General features: G+C 38.8%; 1 protein-coding gene across 1 annotated transcript in view; it reads left to right on the top strand.

Annotated features, from left to right (window-relative positions):
- Positions 1-6,175: 6,175 nt before the first annotated feature.
- The window catches only part of LOC307028840 (insulin-like growth factor 1 receptor), an 82,648-nt gene continuing 66,714 nt past the window's right edge, over positions 6,176-22,109 (top strand). Inside the window, 1 exon segment of the mRNA XM_079664185.1 lies at positions 6,176-7,075. Within this exon segment, the coding sequence (XP_079520311.1) occupies positions 6,991-7,075 (85 nt within the window). The 5' untranslated portion in view covers positions 6,176-6,990.

Genomic DNA, 22,109 nt, shown 5'->3' with positions numbered 1-22,109 from the left:
TACATACTGATATACACCTGAACATCAGCAAGAGAGGACTCTTCAAAGTAGAGACACTACATACTGATATACACCTGAACATCAGCAGGAGAGGACTCTTTAAAGTAGAGACACTACATACTGATATACACCTGAACATCAGCAGGAGAGGACTCTTTAAAGTAGAGACACTACATACTGATATACACCTGAACATCAGCAGGAGAGGACTCTTTAAAGTAGAGACACTACATACTGATATACACCTGAACATCAGCAGGAGAGGACTCTTTAAAGTAGAGACACTACATACTGATATACACCTGAACATCAGCAGGAGAGGACTCTTTAAAGTAGAGACACTACATACTGATATACACCTGAACATCAGCAGGAGAGGACTCTTTAAAGTAGAGACACTACATACTGATATACACCTGAACATCAGCAGGAGAGGACTCTTTAAAGTAGAGACACTACATACTGATATACACCTGAACATCAGCAGGAGAGGACTCTTTAAAGCAGAGACACTACATACTGATATACACCTGAACATCAGCAGGAGAGGACTCTTTAAAGTAGAGACACTACATACTGATATACACCTGAACATCAGCAGGAGAGGACTCTTTAAAGTAGAGACACTACATACTGATATACACCTGAACATCAGCAGGAGAGGACTCTTTAAAGTAGAGACACTACATACTGATATACACCTGAACATCAGCAGGAGAGGACTCTTTAAAGTAGAGGCACTACATACTGATATACACCTGAACATCAGCAGGAGAGGACTCTTTAAAGTAGAGACACCACATACTGATATACACCTGAACATCAGCAGGAGAGGACTCTTTAAAGTAGAGACACTACATACTGATATACACCTGAACATCAGCAGGAGAGGACTCTTTAAAGTAGAGACACTACATACTGATATACACCTGAACATCAGCAGGAGAGGACTCTTTAAAGTAGAGACACTACATACTGATATACACCTGAACATCAGCAGGAGAGGACTCTTTAAAGTAGAGACACTACATACTGATATACACCTGAACATCAGCAGGAGAGGACTCTTTAAAGTAGAGACACTACATACTGATATACACCTGAATATCAGCAGGAGAGGACTCTTTAAAGTAGAGACACTACATACTGATATACACCTGAACATCAGCAGGAGAGGACTCTTTAAAGTAGAGACACTACATACTGATATACACCTGAACATCAGCAGACCAGTCCTGTATTTGTACACCTTTCAGGGTCAGGGGTCATCAGTGTACTGAATGATGGAAATTGGGTTTCTTTAGTACCTCGATTGGGAACCACTGTAGATCTAATTCCACAACATCATGCATTACCAGTCAGATTGGGGTCATGCCAAAGGTCATCGGGTCTCCATTGTCCGTCCATCAGAGGGTTATCGAGACACCACTGGGTCACATGTCCTTCAGTATCTCTGTGTGATCAGACGCAGCAACAATTTGAAATGTCAGACCACATTTCCCCCGATTTCATATCCATTAATCCAGGGTTTTTCATCATTAGTGTCTCACAATATTAAAAAGCCACCCAGGCAGTTTTCCTGCATATCATCTATTATATTATCCGCCTGTAAATTCCCTTCCTCCTGCATGAGCACGGTGGAAAACAAACAGACGCTCATTAGCATGTGCGACCCGTTGGTGGTAAACAGGCTTATTTCCACATGAGTGCAGCGCGAGAATGGATTCCAGCGGGACGTATCGAGGTAGGTGGGCCCGCCTTTAATTTAGATTTAACAAATGCAAGTGGACAGGCTGAGCATTCTCAGGCACAGCGAGGTCATGTTGTTACAGTGAGCACTTGTTAGAGGGTGACTCACTGTATCAGGAGTCCTGGGTGGCATTTTGAATGTGCTCAGAGGTGAAAGAAGTACTCAGATCTTAAGTAGAGGAAGTACCAGACTAATACTCTGATAGAAGTAAACAATGTGCGATTGAAATGTAAATGTTACACAAGTAAAAGTTAAAGTATTGGCATCAAAATATACTTAAAGCACTAAAAGTTAAATAAACAAAAGCATAATTATCAGAGGTCGGAAGTAACTAAGTACATTTACTCAAGTACTGCACTTTTCTATCTGTGTTTTTAATTCCTGCTTTACTTTTATGTAAGCACCACGACACCAAGTCAAATTCCTCGCACGTGTCAACTTACCTGGTAAATAAAGCTGATTCTGATTCTGAACTGATACTGAGGAGATGTATTTAAGTACACTTCTGAGGTAGGCTACTTGTATTTCCATTGTATGTTCTTTTGTTCTTCTACTCCACTACAGTTCAGAGGTAAAGGGTGTACTTTTAGTCCACTACATGTATTTAATACCTTTAGTTACTTTACAGATCTGGATGAATGATGTGAAATATAATCAAGTGTTAAATCTGACTTATCATTATAAAACATATCATATCTATTATTCTGAAATGGACCAATCTGCACAATGACTACTTTTACTGTCGCTACTTTCACTATATTTTGATGAGAATACTTTTCTACTTTTACTTGAGGAACATTTTGAATGCAGGACTTTTACTGTAACAGAGTATTCCTACACTCTGGTACTTCTACTTTTACTCAAGTACAAGACCTGAGTACTTCTACTTTTACTCAAGAACAAGATCTGAGCACTTCTACTTTTACTGAAGTACAAGATCTGAGTACTTCTACTTTTACTCAAGTACAAGATCTGAGTACTTCTACTTTTACTCAAGAACAAGATCTGAGTACTTCTACTTTTACTCAAGTACAAGATCTGAGTACTTCTACTTTTACTCAAGAACAAGATCTGAGCACTTCTACTTTTACTGAAGTACAAGATCTGAGTACTTCCACTTTTACTAAAGTACAAGATCTGAGTACTTCTACTTTTACTCAAGTACAAGACCTGAGTACTTCTACTTTTACTCAAGTACAAGACCTGAGTACTTCTCTCACTTCAGGTAATGATTGATCATGAAAGTGTTCTCAAAGCTGGTAAAGGTGCAGCTAGTTTGAATGACTTTGTATACTGCAGGGTAGCTGGTGGATTTACTCCAGGTGGAACTAAAGTCTGATTTAACACTTGGTTATATTTCACATCATTCATCCACATCTGAGAAGTAACTAAAGGTATTAAATACATGTAGTTGAGGAAAAGTACACCATTTAACTTTGAACTGTAGTGGAGTAAATGTACGTAGTTACTTCCTCTGAATGTTCTTTCTCCCCCTCTTTCTCTCTCAGTGCTAATTGATGGATTGTGTGTGAGCGCTGTGTGCCAGAGCTGAGGTAATGTGTGGCGTTCAGATGATGCCTCTGTGCTCTGGGAAGTGATGAAGGCGCCTCTAATTACAGGGATAATCAAAACTGTCAGACTCTGTTTACTGTCTGCTCTCTCAGACTCTGAGCACGGTGTATACTGTGCCTGTGAGAGGAGAGTCAGTGGAAGTATCTCTGTGTATATTTGTAAATGTAAAGAGTTGTGTTTTGTTTTTCTCTGTCTGTGAGCTTTGTCCTTACGTACTGTATCTCGGATTTTCTTGTCATGTCTGTCAATGTACAATAACCTATCAAAGGTGGTGGTGCAAGCAAGTTACATCCTCAACTGATGCATAAAGAAAAAAGGAGAAATGCTTTTAGTAAACACTGCACATTTTTCCTCAAGTTTTTGAATGTTTTCTAAATAAAAATAATAATACATAATTATTAAAAAGCAGCCCAAAGTGCTTTACAGAAAACATAACAACAATATTAAAAATAATATTAAAATGTATATAAAACAAGATAACACATCGACAGTGATAACATGTTAAAATAAAACAATTTAAAAAACAAAAAATGTAAAATAAAAGCAAAACAGAAAATAAAATACAGTAAAGCATGGATAATGATACGAGTGACAATTGAAAGTTAACCCAAATTAAAAGCCTTCTTCAAAATTATGAATTTGCTTTTAACCATTTCAAGGGAGTTTGCTGTTCTAAGATCCACTAAATGCTGCATGTGTTGTCAAGTTGGTGAAGATGTTTGTGTTTCTATATTCAAATCATTTTTTAAACTACAGCACGTTTCTCTTAATTGAAGTGTTTGCCCCTGTCAGCCACCGTAGTTAAGTGTTGTGTAAAACATTCTTAAAACAAACATCCAGATTGTTTTTTAGTGCAACGCATTTTGTTCTGGTTTCCTCTGAAAAGACACCGACATGCTGCCATTTTATAGCTCCATTATATTGGGGAATAGGCAGACAACACTACAGGTTAAATCTTAAAAAAAATGGCTTGACTCTCATCAAGTTGGATTACAATTCTGGAATGATTTTACCCCAAAAAACTTACACATTTTCGTAGACTGCAGCTGGATCAGCTCCCCTGAAGATGGCAGCATTTCGGTGTGTTTTCAGAGAAAACCAGAACAAAATGTTTTTGCATGAGTTGCTGCAGAACCAGCTTCAAAAGACTGCGTGATGATTTCTCTGATTTAACATTACAAGGCAGATGCTGACGCTTAAAAACAATGCATTTAGTGCAAAAAACACATCAAATAGCATTATATCACAATGTACAGAACATTGCGTATACAAATGTTTGCATGTCTAGAAAACAATAACAGACACAACACACACTTGCAGGTTAATCCCCAGATGCAATAATGTGCACGTGATGTTGAATATCATGGGATGTTTGTACATGATTGACAGGCACTAATAGAGGCCCAGCTGCGTGGATTCAGGAGTGTAATTACAGGTGGTGCAGACAGACAGGAGCTTTGTGCAGCTGTGTTTCTGGAGCAAAACAACCCTGATCCCGGGTCTTTTCCCCGGGGTTTCCTGCTCACCGGGGCCGTAAACAGAGCCTCTTCGGCGGGGAATGGAGAGCAGGATGTCTCACTCTGTCGGTACTTCTACAAACTGATACTGGGATTTGGTGCTCAGAATTCATGCAAAGGTCACATTGGAAATTGTGACTGTTTTATAGGATACTGGTACTTATTAGTAGGCCTACTACTAACTTATGCTATACATTTATGCTATTCCTGATTACATTTAGTTAATTTATTTGCAATACTGTCTACCACAAGAATGAACAAGGAACTTTGAAGTAGAAATGCATTGTTGCCCAAAACAGAGACACAAAGAGACACCAAAATGACTAATAAGAGGCCAAAGTCAAATACAAAGAGACACATGACCACAAAATTACACAAAAGTACTACAAATAGGGCAAAACCACCACAGACCAAAAAAAATAATACTAAAAGAGCAAAACAACTACAAAGAGATTCAAAATCACTAGGAAAATGAGGAACAACATTGATAAAGGAAAAATTGAAATGCAAAAATAACAATATGATTACAAAGTGATGCAAAGGGTATACATGGAAACACAAAATGACTAAAAAGAGACAAAACAATGACTTCCAAAAGGGGCAATTCAAGTACAATGAGTTTTTAAATGACTACAAAAAGACTTCAAAGGCACAAAACCAGTACAAAAGGGGAACCACAGACAAAAAACACCCACAAACAGACCAAAAGGAAAACATACAGACTCAAAATGACCACAGAAATGTGGAAAAATAACAATAGACGAAAGATAAAATACAAAAAGAGCACAGAGTTACTACAAAGACACTCAAAAGGACTACAAAGAGACACAGAGTAACGACAAAGACACTCAAAATGAGTACAAAAAGAGGCAATACAAGTACAATGTGATTCAAAATGACTACAAAAAGACTCAAGTGATACACAGGTTAAGGAACTACAATAGTTTGACTTTTGAATAGCTGACCCTAGAAAAGGTGGTGGGACCGGCAGCGACCCATTGTCTATCAGAATCAGGTTCAGAATTTAGTTTATTGCCAGTTTGCACATACAAGGAATTTGCTGTGGTGTATGGTGGTGCAATCATAAACAACATAAGGAAATTATGACGATATATTCCCTACTGCTCTGTCTGGTATTTTAAAATGGAGAGCTGCGCAGACATGTGTGCGGAAATGTGCAATATGCAGTTAGTATAGTTTACAGTTTACAATACACAAACAGAGATTAGCCTGACCTTGTTGTGAGTGCGATTGTCTGAGCAGTCACTATGGTAACAGCTCAAACTGCAGTCGGATTGACACCCATCTTTTTTCTCTTCTGGAGGCGGATCACTGGATTCTGGCGGAGTGATACGTCTCAAGAAACAGAGAGGATCTGTGCAAAGGGCGCCGTGTTTACAGCAGCAGACTGCGTGTACCTGAGCCTTTATCCGTCTAAAAACACCACCCATTGAACTAAATATCGACGGGAAACATCAGATACGATCATTTCTGGACATTTCCTGGAGAAAAACGGTGGAAAAACGTTCATTTCCCGCTGATATGAGGCTGAATTACTCCCACCACAACAACGTGATGAGCGGCTGAAGAGGAGGAGGAGGAGGAGGCTGCGAAACTACATTTTATCCTGGATATTTCCAAACAAACGTCGTGTATTTGACACAAAGAGACCATGCATTGATTAAAGATGCCTCTAATCTGCCTAGATACCCTCTTTCCATCCCGATTTTAAGGGTCCCCCCCCCCCCCCCACTGAGGACCCTCCAGCAGCAGCGGGACGTTGAGTGTTTTTCCCCAGAAATGGAGTGCGAAGATGCGGATTACAGAGGAATCCCCGCCGCTAGTGTAACCGCATTGGTTTCATTATACAAACGTTTACAGGGATAAAACTGGACTATGATTTCACATTTCCTGGCAAGAGGAATACATCGGTGATTGCATTTTGTTGTTGTTGCATTGGACTCCCTTAGCTACCCTGCAAGCTTGTGTGCAGAATTAGCTATTAGCTCCATTAGCCGGCTAACTGCTAAAAGCTGCAGACTGGAGATTAAAAAAAAGAGGGGTTTTATTATTCCTCTGCAGGTTTTGCGTCACGTTTCCATCCCTCCACATATTTATTTACAGGATTTGGGAGGATTAACGCATCCAGGAATGGGGTCTGGTACGGAATGGAGAGATTTGACCTTGTTTTGGGGTCTGATGCTGGGGCTCATCCTCCGGCCCGCCACCGCAGAGAGTGAGTACTGATGCCCCAAAACACCTCACCACACACCGGGGAGAACACTGCTCATTTCAGGCTCTAATGCTGTGCAAACATGGGGAAAAGAAACATGGATAGATACTTGATTCATGACAAATTGGGAACATATATTGCAGGGTTGTCAAGTTGCAAATCACTGTAGATGGGTTCATATTTGCTGTTTATTTTTTATTGTATTTGGTTTATACTTTAATCCACCTTTTTAAATAGTTGTATGCATGAACATACTGCTGCTGTGACTAAGGAATTTCCCAATTTGGGATCTATCTATCTATCTATCTATCTATCTATCTATCTATCTATCTATCTATCTATCTACAAACATAATACACAATTCAAATGAACAGCAAATATATACATTTTCCCAGTATAAAAGACATGTTTCACTAGAGTAAATAATACATAATATAAACAAAATATTATATACATTTGTATACTCTGAAATAGACAATTTCACTAAGCAACAGACACATATAGACATTGGATAACACACTGTTGTTTTCAGGCTCTAATGCTTATTAAATATGGGACATAAGGTGAGCTGTGGTTGCTTTTATACATCAGTGCATCACTGTCAAAAGAGACAACATGTTTTCTGAACTGTTTCTGCATTTAAAGGTGGAAGAAGTACTCAGATGCGGTACTTAAATAGAAGTAGAACTAATGCTGTTCAAATATGGGAAAAAGATGGATAGATAGATACTTTATTCATCCTAAATTGGGTATTTATTATGCAGTGTTGACAAGTGTTACACGTGAGATAGATAGATACTAGATAGATGGACAAAATAAAAGCACTAATTCTTCCCAATGGCTAATTTAACAATACAATTAAAGTACAGAAGTATAATCAGCTAAATATACTTCAAGTATCAAAAGTAAAAGGATCTTATTATGGTTATTATTTTATCCATGTAAGAGCATTTCAGTTTTGTAGTTGAGGTGGAGCAAATTGAGGTACTTCAAATACTGTGTAGAGTAGTAGTACAGTACTGCATTATACAACATCATGTGTTTTTATATGTACAAAGTACCTGTGAGTGGTAAAATATATGTAGTGGAGTAAAAAGTACAATATTTGCTTCTGAAATATAGTGCAGTACAAGCACAAGAGCTTTAAACTGGAAAAACTCAAGGAAAGTACCCCAAAATAAAACTCCGTGTCAGTGTAATAGAATGAAACGCATCTGTGATTTGGCGCACAGTCTGTGACGTCACGGTATTGAAAATCATACCGACGGGATTTCGAAATACCCTGGTATACCGTCATACCGCCCAAGCCTAATAAGTACCGTGTATTGTGTACTAAAGGTGAAGCAGAAACTACTAGTATACAATCGTCAAATAAAGAGAGCAATAAAAACATTTATTTTATTTAGGTTTTTTCACGATACAAAGTAAACACAACCTTGATTTTTAATAGTCATTACTTTGTGGGATGAAAAGAATTTCCTTTTTAATAATACTCCCAATGTAGGAGCCTTATTTAGTTGTTGTTGTTGATCGTTTCTGTTATATCATCATTTGTTTACCCCACAATTTCTGGTAATTGTCACCTGGGTGTAAATGAGTCCACCTGTTGTGTTGCTGGGTTTTTATAGGAAGAGAAAGAAGGAGATTTCGGGTACTTTTTGTTGACCGTATAATTCTGGTTATGTTTTTTTATCTTCTTTATCAAACATCATGAACTTAACCTCACCACGCACTTCTGATTAGGAACGAATCACAGCGATGGACTAAGTTTAGCCTCTGAAGCAACATCGTTTATTAGACGTTTGGGTCGCTTTTTATTCTGCTTTACTAAACAAACACGGGGATACTTTGACCTTGGAAATCCGTTGGTATTGTCGGCAGCCATCATGCATACATAGTCCAAATATTATCTATTCAAATAAACGATACTTCTTACATTCCGACTGGTCTTTGAGAAACACCAACTGGTTTCACAGATGGCCTACGTAGGACTTTTAGTGACTCACTTCATCAAATTCAAGCTTCTGTCAAAAATGTAAACTGCAAATGTGCAGTAAGATCTTATAAATACTAATAAACTGTATATATGGTAATTCACAATTTTTATATTGTGGTACATTGTGCACATTCACATCTTATAAATATATAAAAACCTTTATTTAATGTTATCTTTTTATTATACTTACCTTAACTTCTAATGTTCATTCTATTTAATTTTTATTTGATTGTACAGTTAGTAATTAGTTTGTATGTTATTGGACATTTTTACTACAACATCCTACATTTAAATAAACAGCTATTTCCATTTTTCTATATTTTTACATAGAAATAAACTTATTTTTATTGGATTGTATATATATTTTATTTCGTATTCCTTCTCAAATGGAGCTGAAACCGTCACATAACCCAATTATCCTGGCGATAAATAAAGTAAAATATTAAAATGTTGATATAACCTTGAAAATGTACCAACTCTAACCCCCCTATATGAACTCCAAATGTCTTTTCCCCTGTGTTGCCGCCTGAAACGTTTCCATGTTTCCATTTGTACCGTAAAATAGGGTTTCCTGATTCATCCCATTCATCATGACATGTTGGGGAGGGGGCGGGGGATTGAACCAGGGTCTGGGTTTTAAAATAGAACAAGCCGAAGTACATTCACAAGCAAAACAGACTAAGTTCTGTTGATTGGAAAGAGTGAGGAGCTTGTGAACTGTGTGTCGGAGAGTTTACTGTTAGCCTCGGTGGTACAGGACAGACCTGGGAGAGTTTCTCACATCCAAACCCTGCGTTTATTCCCCGCTTAAACGACTTCAATAAGTGTTTTTATTGCTCTCTTTATTTGCTGATTGTATATTAGCTTCTGCTGAACCTTTGGTACACGATACACGATACTTAAGTATTATTTTGAGGTACTTTCCTTGAGTATTTCCATTTGAAAGCTACCTTATACGTCTCCGGAGTGGGAACGTTTAAAAAGATTCCTGTTGTGGCTAAACTCGTCTCCAGTATCAATCAGGACTAAAGGGCAGAGGTCACCAGGGTCATCTTCAAGATTCAAGGCTTTTATTGTCATGTGTACAGAGCTACAGTGCAGATATGACAATGAAAATCTGAGGTCACAGGCTCCTCCAACAGAGCAACACAATGAAACAGATCAAATAGTGCAAGTAAATACAAACACAATGGAATAGTGCGAGGAGACGAGTCTATATACAAGTCATTGGAATATGAGAAATGCATAGTGACATAAGAATGGAAAACTTCGGCTCCTATTGGATAGCGCTCCAACACATTGTTCGTGATAGGCTAAGGGGCGGGACATCTCTAAGCGGTGGACCAATCACAACAGAGCTAGCCAGCTAACCAATCAGAGCAGACTGGGCTCTGGTTTCAGACAGAGGGTGAAAAGAGGTGCTGCAGCACAGGCAGTATGAGAGAAAGAGCTTTTTAAACATTAAAGCATGGAGACATGTAGAGACACTACATACTGATATACACCTGAACATCAGCAGGAGAGGACTCTTTAAAGTAGAGACACTACATACTGATATACACCTGAACATCAGCAGGAGAGGACTCTTTAAAGTAGAGACACTACATACTGATATACACCTGAACATCAGCAGGAGAGGACTCTTTAAAGTAGAGACACTACATACTGATATACACCTGAACATCAGCAGGAGAGGACTCTTTAAAGTAGAGAAACTACATACTGATATACACCTGAACATCAGCAGGAGAGGACTCTTTAAAGGAGAGACACTACATACTGATATATACCTGAACATCAGCAGGAGAGGACTCTTTAAAGTAGAGACACTGCATACTGATATACACCTGAACATCAGCCGGAGAGGACTCTTTAAAGTAGAGACACTACATACTGATATACACCTGAACATCAGCAGGAGAGGACTCTTTAAAGTAGAGACACCACATACTGATATACACCTGAACATCAACAGGAGAGGACTCTTTAAAGTAGAGACACTACATACTGATATACACCTGAACATCAGCAGGAGAGGACTCTTTAAAGTAGAGACACTACATACTGATATACACCTGAACATCAGCAGGAGAGGACTCTTTAAAGTAGAGACGCTACATACTAAATAAAGGTTCACCTTCTTCTTCTTCTTCTTCTTCTTCTTCTTATAATATCAACCTGAAAAGGAGTAGAGAATTAGGGCTGCACTCTTTCGAAAAATAACTATGACATGGAAATTGCGATTTTGATTTACCATATTAGAGGTAATGAAACGTTATTGTACCAAACAAGGATTAACAAATATTACACCTCTTTATATTACGATGTTGATAAAGCTTAGATTACTAGGCCATGATGCGATTTCATTTAGATTATTTGTAAAGCGTTATCAAGAACATTCACATTCATTAGCTAACAATGACATTATTGTTCTATTAATATAAAGGGAGGTCAGGTACTCTTTAAAACAGCTGCTAGTTATGGGTACTTTTTACTGAAGTACATTTCAAAGCCTCTTTACTTTTACTTGAGGAAAGAAGTTTAGTCAGTATTTCTACTTTTACCAGAGTATTTTTAAACACGAGTATCTGTACTTCTACTCGAGTAAAGGATGTTTTACTTTTGCCTTCTCTGGAGTAAATAAGTTTGTAGTGAAGAGCCTCGCTGCAGTGTAGTGGCTGAGGGTGTTTACAGTGCGTAGTGCTTCCCTATTTCTTGTCTTGTGGGACTTCCGGTGGATTTCCTCTGATTATCTGCACACAGGGCAGCTGGAGAAAGGGTATCAAAAGTAAATATGTGATCTGGACGCTCATCAAAGCTGCACAGATAGGCTTGTGTACTCAGCTGTTTAAAAATGTGTCGCTGTGAAAGAGGAGAGAGTTATTAAGCTGCTTCACCTGTTATCATTATTTCCAGAATGAAGCATTGTGGAGCAACAGAGGCCTGATTTTTCCTTTTTAATGTTGCGTATCATATCGCAATTGTACCAGTCAAAGTAATCGCAACTACGACTGCACGATTAGGAAAAAATTACTTCCTGCGATTATTTTTGACTGATATTGCAAGTGCGATTCTCAAATGATAAGAATTACTATGGTATGATTATTTAAGAGGATCTGTACCAAACACTTATGTTCTGTTTAGAGATGTCCCGATCCGATCACGTGATTTTCAAAAGATCGGAATCGGGAGAAAAAAAATCGGGATCGGGATTTTATTTTTATTTTTTATAAAATACTTTTTTAAAAATGTTGTATTCAATGTTACAAAACAAAAATGACCATGTTCAAGTCTTAAGGTCATCCTGAGGCCTTAGTTTTGGTTTCAAATTACACAACATCATGTATGTGTTGCTTCTTTGGGGCTTGTTTTCATAGACCTGGTTTCTTATTTCTCTCAAATCTGGCAACAGAGTGGGCAGGGCGCAGTGTCTAATTGTAGCAGTAAGCTAACGAGTACTGATAAGCTTTATTTTGTTTTGATCCAATGCTGCACAACTGAACTGATCCAATGCTGCTGTGAAAGAAAGAAGCTGTATCCATGTAGGATAGAATATCCAATTTAAATAAAAAAATAACCTTAAGGGACAACTTGAATGCTTTTTTTTCTCTTATTGCATTGCATAAAGATCGGATCGGGAAAAATCGGTATCGGCAAATTGTCAAAATCAAATGATCGGAATCGGATCGGGAGCAAAAAAAGGTGATCGGGACATCCCTAATTCTGTTATGTCTGTAGAATACGATTTGTAGTCGGGGATGTCTCTGCAGCTCCTCCATGCTTCATCCAAAATGCTGTTTAAAGGTCACTTATTATGAAAAATCCCCCTTTAAAAAAAAACAATCATCTCTCAGGGGGCGTGGCCAGCAGCAGCTCATTAGCATTTAAAGCTACAGACACATAATCAGCACTTGTCTACGAGAGTCCTCTGATACATTGTTGAACAAGAGTATAATAGAGGGACCTTTAAACACATTTCTTAGCTTACTGCCATTTCAATATTGCACTTGTCTTTTTGGGGATTTGAATATACTTTGTATTAATTGTGCCTGCTGTCTTATAAGTAGAGCTGCAAAAAGTGCCCTTAATAAACACATTTTAAAGTGTACCCAGTCATGTCTTGCTGATTGAAGTATACTGCTAAAATATAACAAATAGATTTCTGAATTAAATAAAAAAAGGAAATTGTGCAGCCCTAATCCCATCTAGTTATTTTTTTACATATCCTAATCCCACTGAGCTGTAAATGTACCTCTTCGATCCGAAACCTTTTGTTTATTTTTGTCACGAGAGTGTATGGGAAGCACTTCCCATGAAAGAGGTCCATGCTGGCGTAGCTTTGAGGCTCCAGAGGGTGAAACACTAATACCTTTTACTTTCTACTTCTTACATGTTGAACTCAAATACCTGTACTTTCTACTTCTTACATGTTGAACACAAATACCTGTACTTTCTACTTCTCACATGTTGAACACAAATACCTGTACTTTCTACTTCTCACATGTTGAACACAAATACCTGTACTTTCTACTTCTCACATGTTGAACACAAATACCTGTACTTTCTACTTCTTACATGTTGAACACAAATACCTTTTACTTTCTACTTCTTACATGTTGAACTCAAATACCTGTACTTTCTACTTCTCACATGTTGAACACAAATACCTGTACTTTCTACTTCTTACATGTTGAACACAAATACCTGTACTTTCTACTTCTTACATGTTGAACACAAATACCTGTACTTTCTACTTCTCACATGTTGAACTCAAATACCTGTACTTTCTACTTCTTACATGTTGAGCACAAATACCTGTACTTTCTACTTCTTACATGTTGAACTCAAATACCTCAACTTTCTACTTCTCACATGTTGAACTCAAATACCTGTACTTTCTACTTCTTACATGTTGAACACAAATACCTCAACTTTCTACTTCTCACATGTTGAACTCAAATACCTGTACTTTCTACTTCTCTCATTTTCCAAACAGGCTGGTTCCTTTAGTTTGAATGTGTGTTTGGTGGCGTGATCATTATTATTTAGAGTCATTGCGTGCCTATTGATTTGAACACGATCCGTGTATCCATCATTTCCTGGTCTTCTCTAAAGAAGAGGGACCAATGGAAACGTTGTCATGTTGCCGTTGTTCACCATGGAAACATTCATTAGCTAACAATGACATTATTGTTCTATTAATATAAAGGGAGGTCAGGTGCTCTTTAAAACAGCTGCTAGTTATGGGTACTTTTTACTGAAGTACATTTCAAAGCCCTCTTTACTTTGACTTGAGGAAAGAAGTTTAGTCAGTGCTTCTACTTTCACCAGAGTATTTTAAAACACGAGTATCTGTACTTCTACTTGAGTAAAGGATGTGTGTACTTTTACCATCTCTACTTTCTGCAGGTGTTGGATTGCATTAGCAGGTATGTGCTGCTGACAGTGTGACAAGTAGATTACAGAGAAAGACATACCAGCACCCTGCCTGCCTTAAATCACTCCAAAGGCATTTCATAACACTCGCCAGAGGCTCTCTGCAGAGAAGAAATCAGCAGTTGTGGTAGAAAAGCTTATTTTTTATGTGAGAACCGAATTATCCTCAATTAAAATGAAAGAAAAGCAAAACAAGTTAATTATTTTCTAGCTGGGTGTACAGTACAAGCCACAAACTCCAGTGTGCTTTGGAAAGGGTTTGACAGAGGTCAGCCGGAGTGAAGTTTGTACTTTGGTTATATTTGGTGTCTGTAGAGTTCACTGTGGTAAAACAAGCTTTAGGGGAAAGAATTATAGGGCGAAATTAAACTTGTTTTACTCAATTTGCACAAAATTGCCATCTTTTTTAGTGTTGTGTGTTTCAGTGAGGAGATCTGTGTCTTTCTAACCCCTTTTGGTTGGTTTTTCGTTGTTTGTCATATGTAAAAAATGATCATGGATGGTACCAGTTGGGGCAAAGTGGCAGATATTTAACGTGTCTAAAATGTGTTGGTAAAGAGGACAGATGCTTATGTTAAGGTTTATATCAGTATATAGTGTCTCTACTTTAAAGAGTCCTCTCCTGCTGATGTTCAGGTGTATATCAGTATGTAGTGTCTCTACTTTAAAGAGTCCTCTCCTGCTGATGTTCAGGTGTATATCAGTATGTAGTGTCTCTACTTTAAAGAGTCCTCTCCTGCTGATGTTCAGGTGTGTATCAGTATGCAGTGTCTCTACTTTAAAGAGTCCTCTCCTGCTGATGTTCAGGTGTATATCAGTATGTAGTGTCTCTACTTTAAAGAGTCCTCTCCTCCTGATGTTCAGGTGTATATCAGTATGTAGTGTCTCTACTTTAAAGAGTCCTCTCCTGCTGATGTTCAGGTGTATATCAGTATGTAGTGTCTCTACTTTAAAGAGTCCTCTCCTGCTGATGTTCAGGTGTATATCAGTATGTAGTGTCTCTACTTTAAAGAGTCCTCTCCTGCTGATGTTCAGGTGTATATCAGTATGTAGTGTCTACTTTAAAGAGTCCTCTCCTGCTGATGTTCAGGTGTATATCAGTATGTAGTGTCTCTACTTTAAAGAGTCCTCTCCTGCTGATGTTCAGGTGTATGTCAGTATGTAGTGTCTCTACTTTAAATAGTCCTCTCCTGCTGATGTTCAGGTGTATATCAGTATGTAGTGTCTCTACTTTAAAGAGTCCTCTCCTGCTGATGTTCAGGTGTATATCAGTATGTAGTGTCTACTTTAAAGAGTCCTCTCCTGCTGATGTTCAGGTGTATATCAGTATGTAGTGTCTCTACTTTAAAGAGTCCTCTCCTGCTGATGTTCAGGTGTATATCAGTATGTAGTGTCTCTACTTTAAAGAGTCCTCTCCTGCTGGGGAACAGGGATATTAGCCTCTGTGGACTATTTAAATGCACTAGAACCTATATAACACACTTCATGAAAAGGGAAACCCCAAAAAGCACAATAGGGCCTCTTTAAATATTGTCCTTAAAGATTAAAAAGAGATTTTGCTTCCCTTTCTCTGAGCTGTGCTTAAAGATTGCTGTGACATCAGGAATTTCAATACCCATTACATACAGGAGATGCGGGTAAAGGAACATTTGCATCTGAGGTGAACTTTACCACAGCTGAGCTCAGCTTTCTTCACCTTAGATATTCTGTCACTGTGACAGAAACACATTTCCTCTCTTAAGGTATGAAAAGCTGATCACTTAAGTTCCTCAAAAGGAAATATGCATACAACATTTCTGATGGTTTGCATGAGTAATAAGTCATTTAATGAATAGTAAACCTGAGAGAACATAACCTCGACTGTCCTTTCCACTCATTACTTTGTGTGTAGATGTTCTTTCCTAAAAGCTTCCATTTTAATAATACTCCCAGTATTTATTATGCTTTACTAAAAAGACCTGGGGATACTTTGACCTTGGAAATATGTTGAAAAATACCACACTGTCGCACCACCCTCCAATCATTCAACCACAAGGCAAACATCTACAGTTTAGTCCAATGATATACCGCCACAGGAGTGAGTCATAAAATAAGTTGACATTTTACCACTTCGAGGTCCCTTGTCTCGACGTCAGTGTTTTTTAAGAACATATTTTTCGTCAGATGCCTGTTGTTTATTAACACAAGTTGAAGAGCATCAGTAAATACCCCATTGGTGAAGTGGAATAAAAAAGTTGGTTGTTCACAACTGTCTAAATGAGACAGCTAAACGTCAGCAAGCCCAACATTAGCCACCTTTAGCTTAGCGGTGGTGACGTGAAGTCATGTGACCGTGCTGTAGTTCCTTTATAGCCCAAGATTAGCCACCTTTAGCTTAGCGGTGGTAACGTGAAGTCATGTGACCGTGCTGTAGTTCCTTTATAGCCCAACATTAGCCACCTTTAGCTTAGCGGTGGTGACGTGAAGTCATGTGACCGTGCTGTAGTTCCTTTATAGCCCAACAATAGCCACCTTTAGCTTAGCGGTGGTGACGTGAAGTCATGTGACCGTGCTGTAGTTCCTTTATAGCCCAACATTAGCCACCTTTAGCTTAGCGGTGGTGATGTGAAGTCATGTGACCGTGCTGTAGTTCCTTTATAGCCCAACATTAGCCACCTTTAGCTTAGCGGTGGTGACGTGAAGTCATGTGACCGTGCTGTAGTTCCTTTATAGCCCAACATTAGCCACCTTTAGCTTAGCGGTGGTGACGTGAAGTCATGTGACCGTGCTGTAGTTCCTTTATAGCCCAACATTAGCCACCTTTAGCTTAGCGGTGGTGATGTGAAGTCATGTGACCGTGCTGTAGTTCCTTTATAGCCCAACATTAGCCACCTTTAGCTTAGTGGTGGTGACGTGAAGTCATGTGACCGTGCTGTAGTTCCTTTATAGCCCAACATTAGCCACCTTTAGCTTAGTGGTGGTGACATGAAGTCATGTGACCGTGCTGTAGTTCCTTTATAGCCCAACATTAGCCACCTTTAGCTTAGCGGTGGTGACGTGAAGTCATGTGACCGTGCTGTAGTTCCTTTATAGCCCAACATTAGCCACCTTTAGCTTAGCGGTGGTGATGTGAAGTCATGTGACCGTGCTGTAGTTCCTTTATAGCCCAACATTAGCCACCTTTAGCTTAGTGGTGGTGACGTGAAGTCATGTGACCGTGCTGTAGTTCCTTTATAGCCCAACATTAGCCACCTTTAGCTTAGTGGTGGTGACATGAAGTCATGTGACCGTGCTGTAGTTCCTTTATAGCCCAACATTAGCCACCTTTAGCTTAGTGGTGGTGACGTGAAGTCATGTGACCGTGCTGTAGTTCCTTTATAGCCCAACATTAGCCACCTTTAGCTTAGTGGTGGTGACGTGAAGTCATGTGACCGTGCTGTAGTTCCTTTATAGCCCAACATTAGCCACCTTTAGCTTAGTGGTGGTGACGTGAAGTCATGTGACCGTGCTGTAGTTCCTTTATAGCCCAACATTAGCCACCTTTAGCTTAGTGGTTGTGACATGAAGTCATGTGACCGTGCTGTAGTTCCTTTATAGCCCAACATTAGCCACCTTTAGCTTAGTGGTGGTGACGTGAAGTCATGTGACCGTGCTGTAGTTCCTTTATAGCCCAACATTAGCCACCTTTAGCTTAGTGGTGGTGACGTGAAGTCATGTGACCGTGCTGTAGTTCCTTTATAGCCCAACATTAGCCACCTTTAGCTTAGTGGTGGTGACATGAAGTCATGTGACCGTGCTGTAGTTCCTTTATAGCCCAACATTAGCCACCTTTAGCTTAGCGGTGGTGACGTGAAGTCATGTGACCGTGCTGTAGTTCCTTTATAGCCCAACATTAGCCACCTTTAGCTTAGCGGTGGTAACGTGAAGTCATGTGACCGTGCTGTAGTTCCTTTATAGCCCATCATTAGCTTTTTACTTCAGAAATCATAAAGTGGTGTTAATATGTGGAGATTATCTTTTTGTGCATCTGACTCAACATCTGCTGTTCACGACTAAAAGAGCAATCCCAATTTGTTAGATATCATGTTCTTAATTAATATCAGACATTTGGAAACACCAGATGTTGACAATTTGCAACATAGCAAAACATCACAGATTTGAAAATAATGATCTAATAATGCTATCTTTGAGAATATGAATTAGTGATGGATTTATGAGATTGATCCCGCGTTGAGAGGTCTGGGAGTAATTTCCATTACCAGATGAAAAGTTCAGGGAGTTCTTTTGGAAATTAAACATTATTCCACATCAGGAAAAGTGTATTTATGTAATGGGGAACAACAGATCTTAGTATTAGCATCAATACTGTGCTATAATATTCTGCATTGAGAGTTTTACTGGTCTTACAGATTTGCATTTATAGTCAGTCTTTGCAGTCTGTCTATTCTGAATGTAAGAGGAAATGGTACATTTGTTATAACAGGTTTATAAAATGTTACACTATGGCTTATTTTCTAAGATTATACAGTGGTTTGCTCAGCCCTGGGGTGTGACACATTGATCTAGATCGAGGTTTCTCCCTTTAGGCTTTAGTGTAATCGCTTTAAGAAAACCATATTATTCAGTTTGTTTAAAAAAAGCAAATGTCAAACAAACCTCTTATCAGCAGCTGAATATTATTTTAGATGTGATTAGGCATGTTTAAGTTATGCATGGCCATTTATTTAGCGTATTTATTTGCATTTCCTCCCTTTGGTGGTGTTTTTAGATGGGCCTGTAATGTTTATTTTAAAATATCTTGACTGTTCTTTTTTTCTATTTACTATTCCCATGTTTAAGATGCCCCAGAAAGGGATGCAAAAAAACACAAATAAAATATAAAGTCATTAAAAAATGTATATATATAATAAAGTACCGTAAACATTAACATCACTAAACTTAATAAAGCTTAAACAGGTGCTTTTAGGAAATAAATACTGGAAATATAACAGCATACATTTTGTATTTTTAGTAATTTGGTTAATGTTGTGAATACCTGATCCGCAGTGCGCATGTGCGAGATGGTCCGCCACATTGGACAACTCCGTACGGCAACCCAAATAGGACATTTGACGTCTAGACGGCAGCCCGATTTGAGTCATAAACGTCTCAAATATCTATACAAAAATCTTTTATTTGATTTGAAATAAAATGAAGGACGTTCACAGTTAATGTATTTAGATATAAATTATTAATGCCATACCTTTTTGCATACATTCACAGTAAATATGTCTTCTCCACTGTGTCCTATTTGAGTGGCCGTATGTAGTTGTCCAACATGGCGGACCATCTCGCACATGCACAATGCGGATCGGGTAGTCACACATGTATCCATTAATTGAAGAAAATACCGAATTTTTTGTCCACAAACCATCCTTTCTTGAACTTTAATTCTATACAAATTGGTATTTTTTTAACAATATTTAACCGATTAAAGGATTTTAGTCACGGACTTCTTAAGTTATCAGAGCAACAAGCTGAGCTAGCTCGCTTATCCTGCTGTGATCTGATCAAGAATGGTTGTGATTGGTGGTTTGCTGTGAATGCAGAGCCTGCATGTCACTCACTCAAGTACCCCTGACATGAGAGTTTTCCTTTTGTAGCAAGCAGCAAAAGAATTGTAACATGATGTGTTTGAGTTCATTTGCCTACTTAATATCGCACGTCCTAAAAAAAAAAAAATTGCACGTCCATGCGCATAACGCGATTATCGTCACGACACGATATCGTGCAGCCCTAATGTGGAGTGTTGATGTGGAGCCATAAAGCTCGGGTGATGCTCAGCTGTCGTCAGGATAGTGTTGTGCTAGTCCTGCTTGTCTTTCCCACACTGTGTCACACTGATACAGTAAAGCTTTATAGCGTTCAGCAGGAGTGGGATAACCTGTTAGCAGCTGGGTGAGAGTTTCATTTAATTTAATTTAGGTTAATATAGAAATGCTGTTCACTGGTCATGCCTCTTTTTCCCCCACTCCCCTGTGTCACTGAGTAAAACTTAATAGCGATTTCTATTTACTATACCCAGTTTAAAACCTACAAAAAGGAGATAAAAACACAAATAAATGTAAATAAATTAAGGTAATTGAACAAACACATCAATATCACTCAAGCAGGGGCTACAGGAAAAGCAAGCTTACAAATATAAGATGTGTGCTGGTCCTGCAGGTTTTTCCCACACTGTGTCACACTGATACAGTAAAAGTTTATAGCGTTGCAGCAGGAGTGTGATAACCTGTTAGCAGCTGGGTGAGAGTTTCCATGACTCCAAGCGTCTGAAGTCTGAGCCTCCTCACAGAGAGATAATGGCCTCCATGTTTCTGAGCTGCTCCGGGCGCTGGTTGTTTGAGCAGTGGTTCTCAACGAGTGGATGTGCGAGTTTGCCTTTTTATTTAGTACTAGACAAATATGCCTTTATTTAATACAGTTCAATTTTGATTCTAGAAACTTGATGACCATCATTTAAAAAGCATACTTTAGTTCTGTGAAGGGATATATTCTGCCTTGCCTGGCACTAACAATGTTGTGGTTTTGTTCCCATAGAATAGAATATATCTGTATTCTCATCATACAAAGTACAAACGACATTTCTTTGGGAACTCTCACTGCAGTATCTACATGGACTGCATTTACTGAAAATGTATGCGCTGTTCTTCACTTTACTTTAAAGTGGATAGTACTGAGAAGCTTATATATTACTAAGAAGAATTGAAGGGATGAAACCCTCTTTAATGGTCTCACATGCAGAGCACACACAGTGACATTTGTTCTTTGCTTTAACCCATCCTAGTACCAGGAGTCTAGTACTAGGAGCAGTGGGCAGCTATTGTACAGCGCCCAGGGAGCAATGGGAGTGAGGGGGGAAGGGAGGTGTCCGGTGCCTTGCTCAAGGGCACCACGGCAGGGCCAGGAGGTGAACTGGGACCTCTCCAAGTAGCAGTCCACACTCCATATTTAGGTCTATTCGGGGACTTGAACTGGCGACCCTACGGCTCACAGTCCAAGCCCCTACTGACTGACCCACTGCACTGTTTTCGGTGAAATAAATGTGAGTGTTGGTCCTGAGGCCGGACCAGTTGAGAACCACTGGTTTAGACTTTAGAGCACACAGGTGGGGGTTAGAGTTGGAAACTCTCCAGCTGTCATCACAGAGTGGTTTTACCCAACATGTGTCCTGATGCTGGTTCACTATCAGTCTGTTTGTACATTTGGCTTTCAGGTGTTTTCAGATCAAAGTCTTTCTTTGTCTGAATAGAGTTTTGTGTCCCAGTAAATGTGAAAATTAACATAAATATATGCTTTTACAATTTGTCCTCTTCAAAGGGAAGACTACAGTGCTTTGTTTTCGGTCCTTTGATCAGAAAGCACTAATTTCACTTCTGATGTATTTGTTTACATTCAGTACATCAGACATAGTGCATGCAAACACGGCTACAGCCTGATCAGATAGGGGGTGCTACACTGATTTAAAACGTCCTTTTTCAAACCGTTTTAGCAGGCTGGGTCGGTCAGTCTTATAACTAAATCTTGACTTCCAATCTTTCAATAAGTAATGGATGTATTGCAATTTAACGCGTATATTCATTCATG

Source organism: Notothenia rossii (genome assembly GCF_949606895.1).
Source record: "Notothenia rossii genome assembly, chromosome: 2".
NCBI lineage: Eukaryota > Metazoa > Chordata > Actinopteri > Perciformes > Nototheniidae > Notothenia > Notothenia rossii.
Note: the sequence above shows the minus strand (reverse complement) of the source record. Positions and strands in the feature narration are given on the sequence as shown.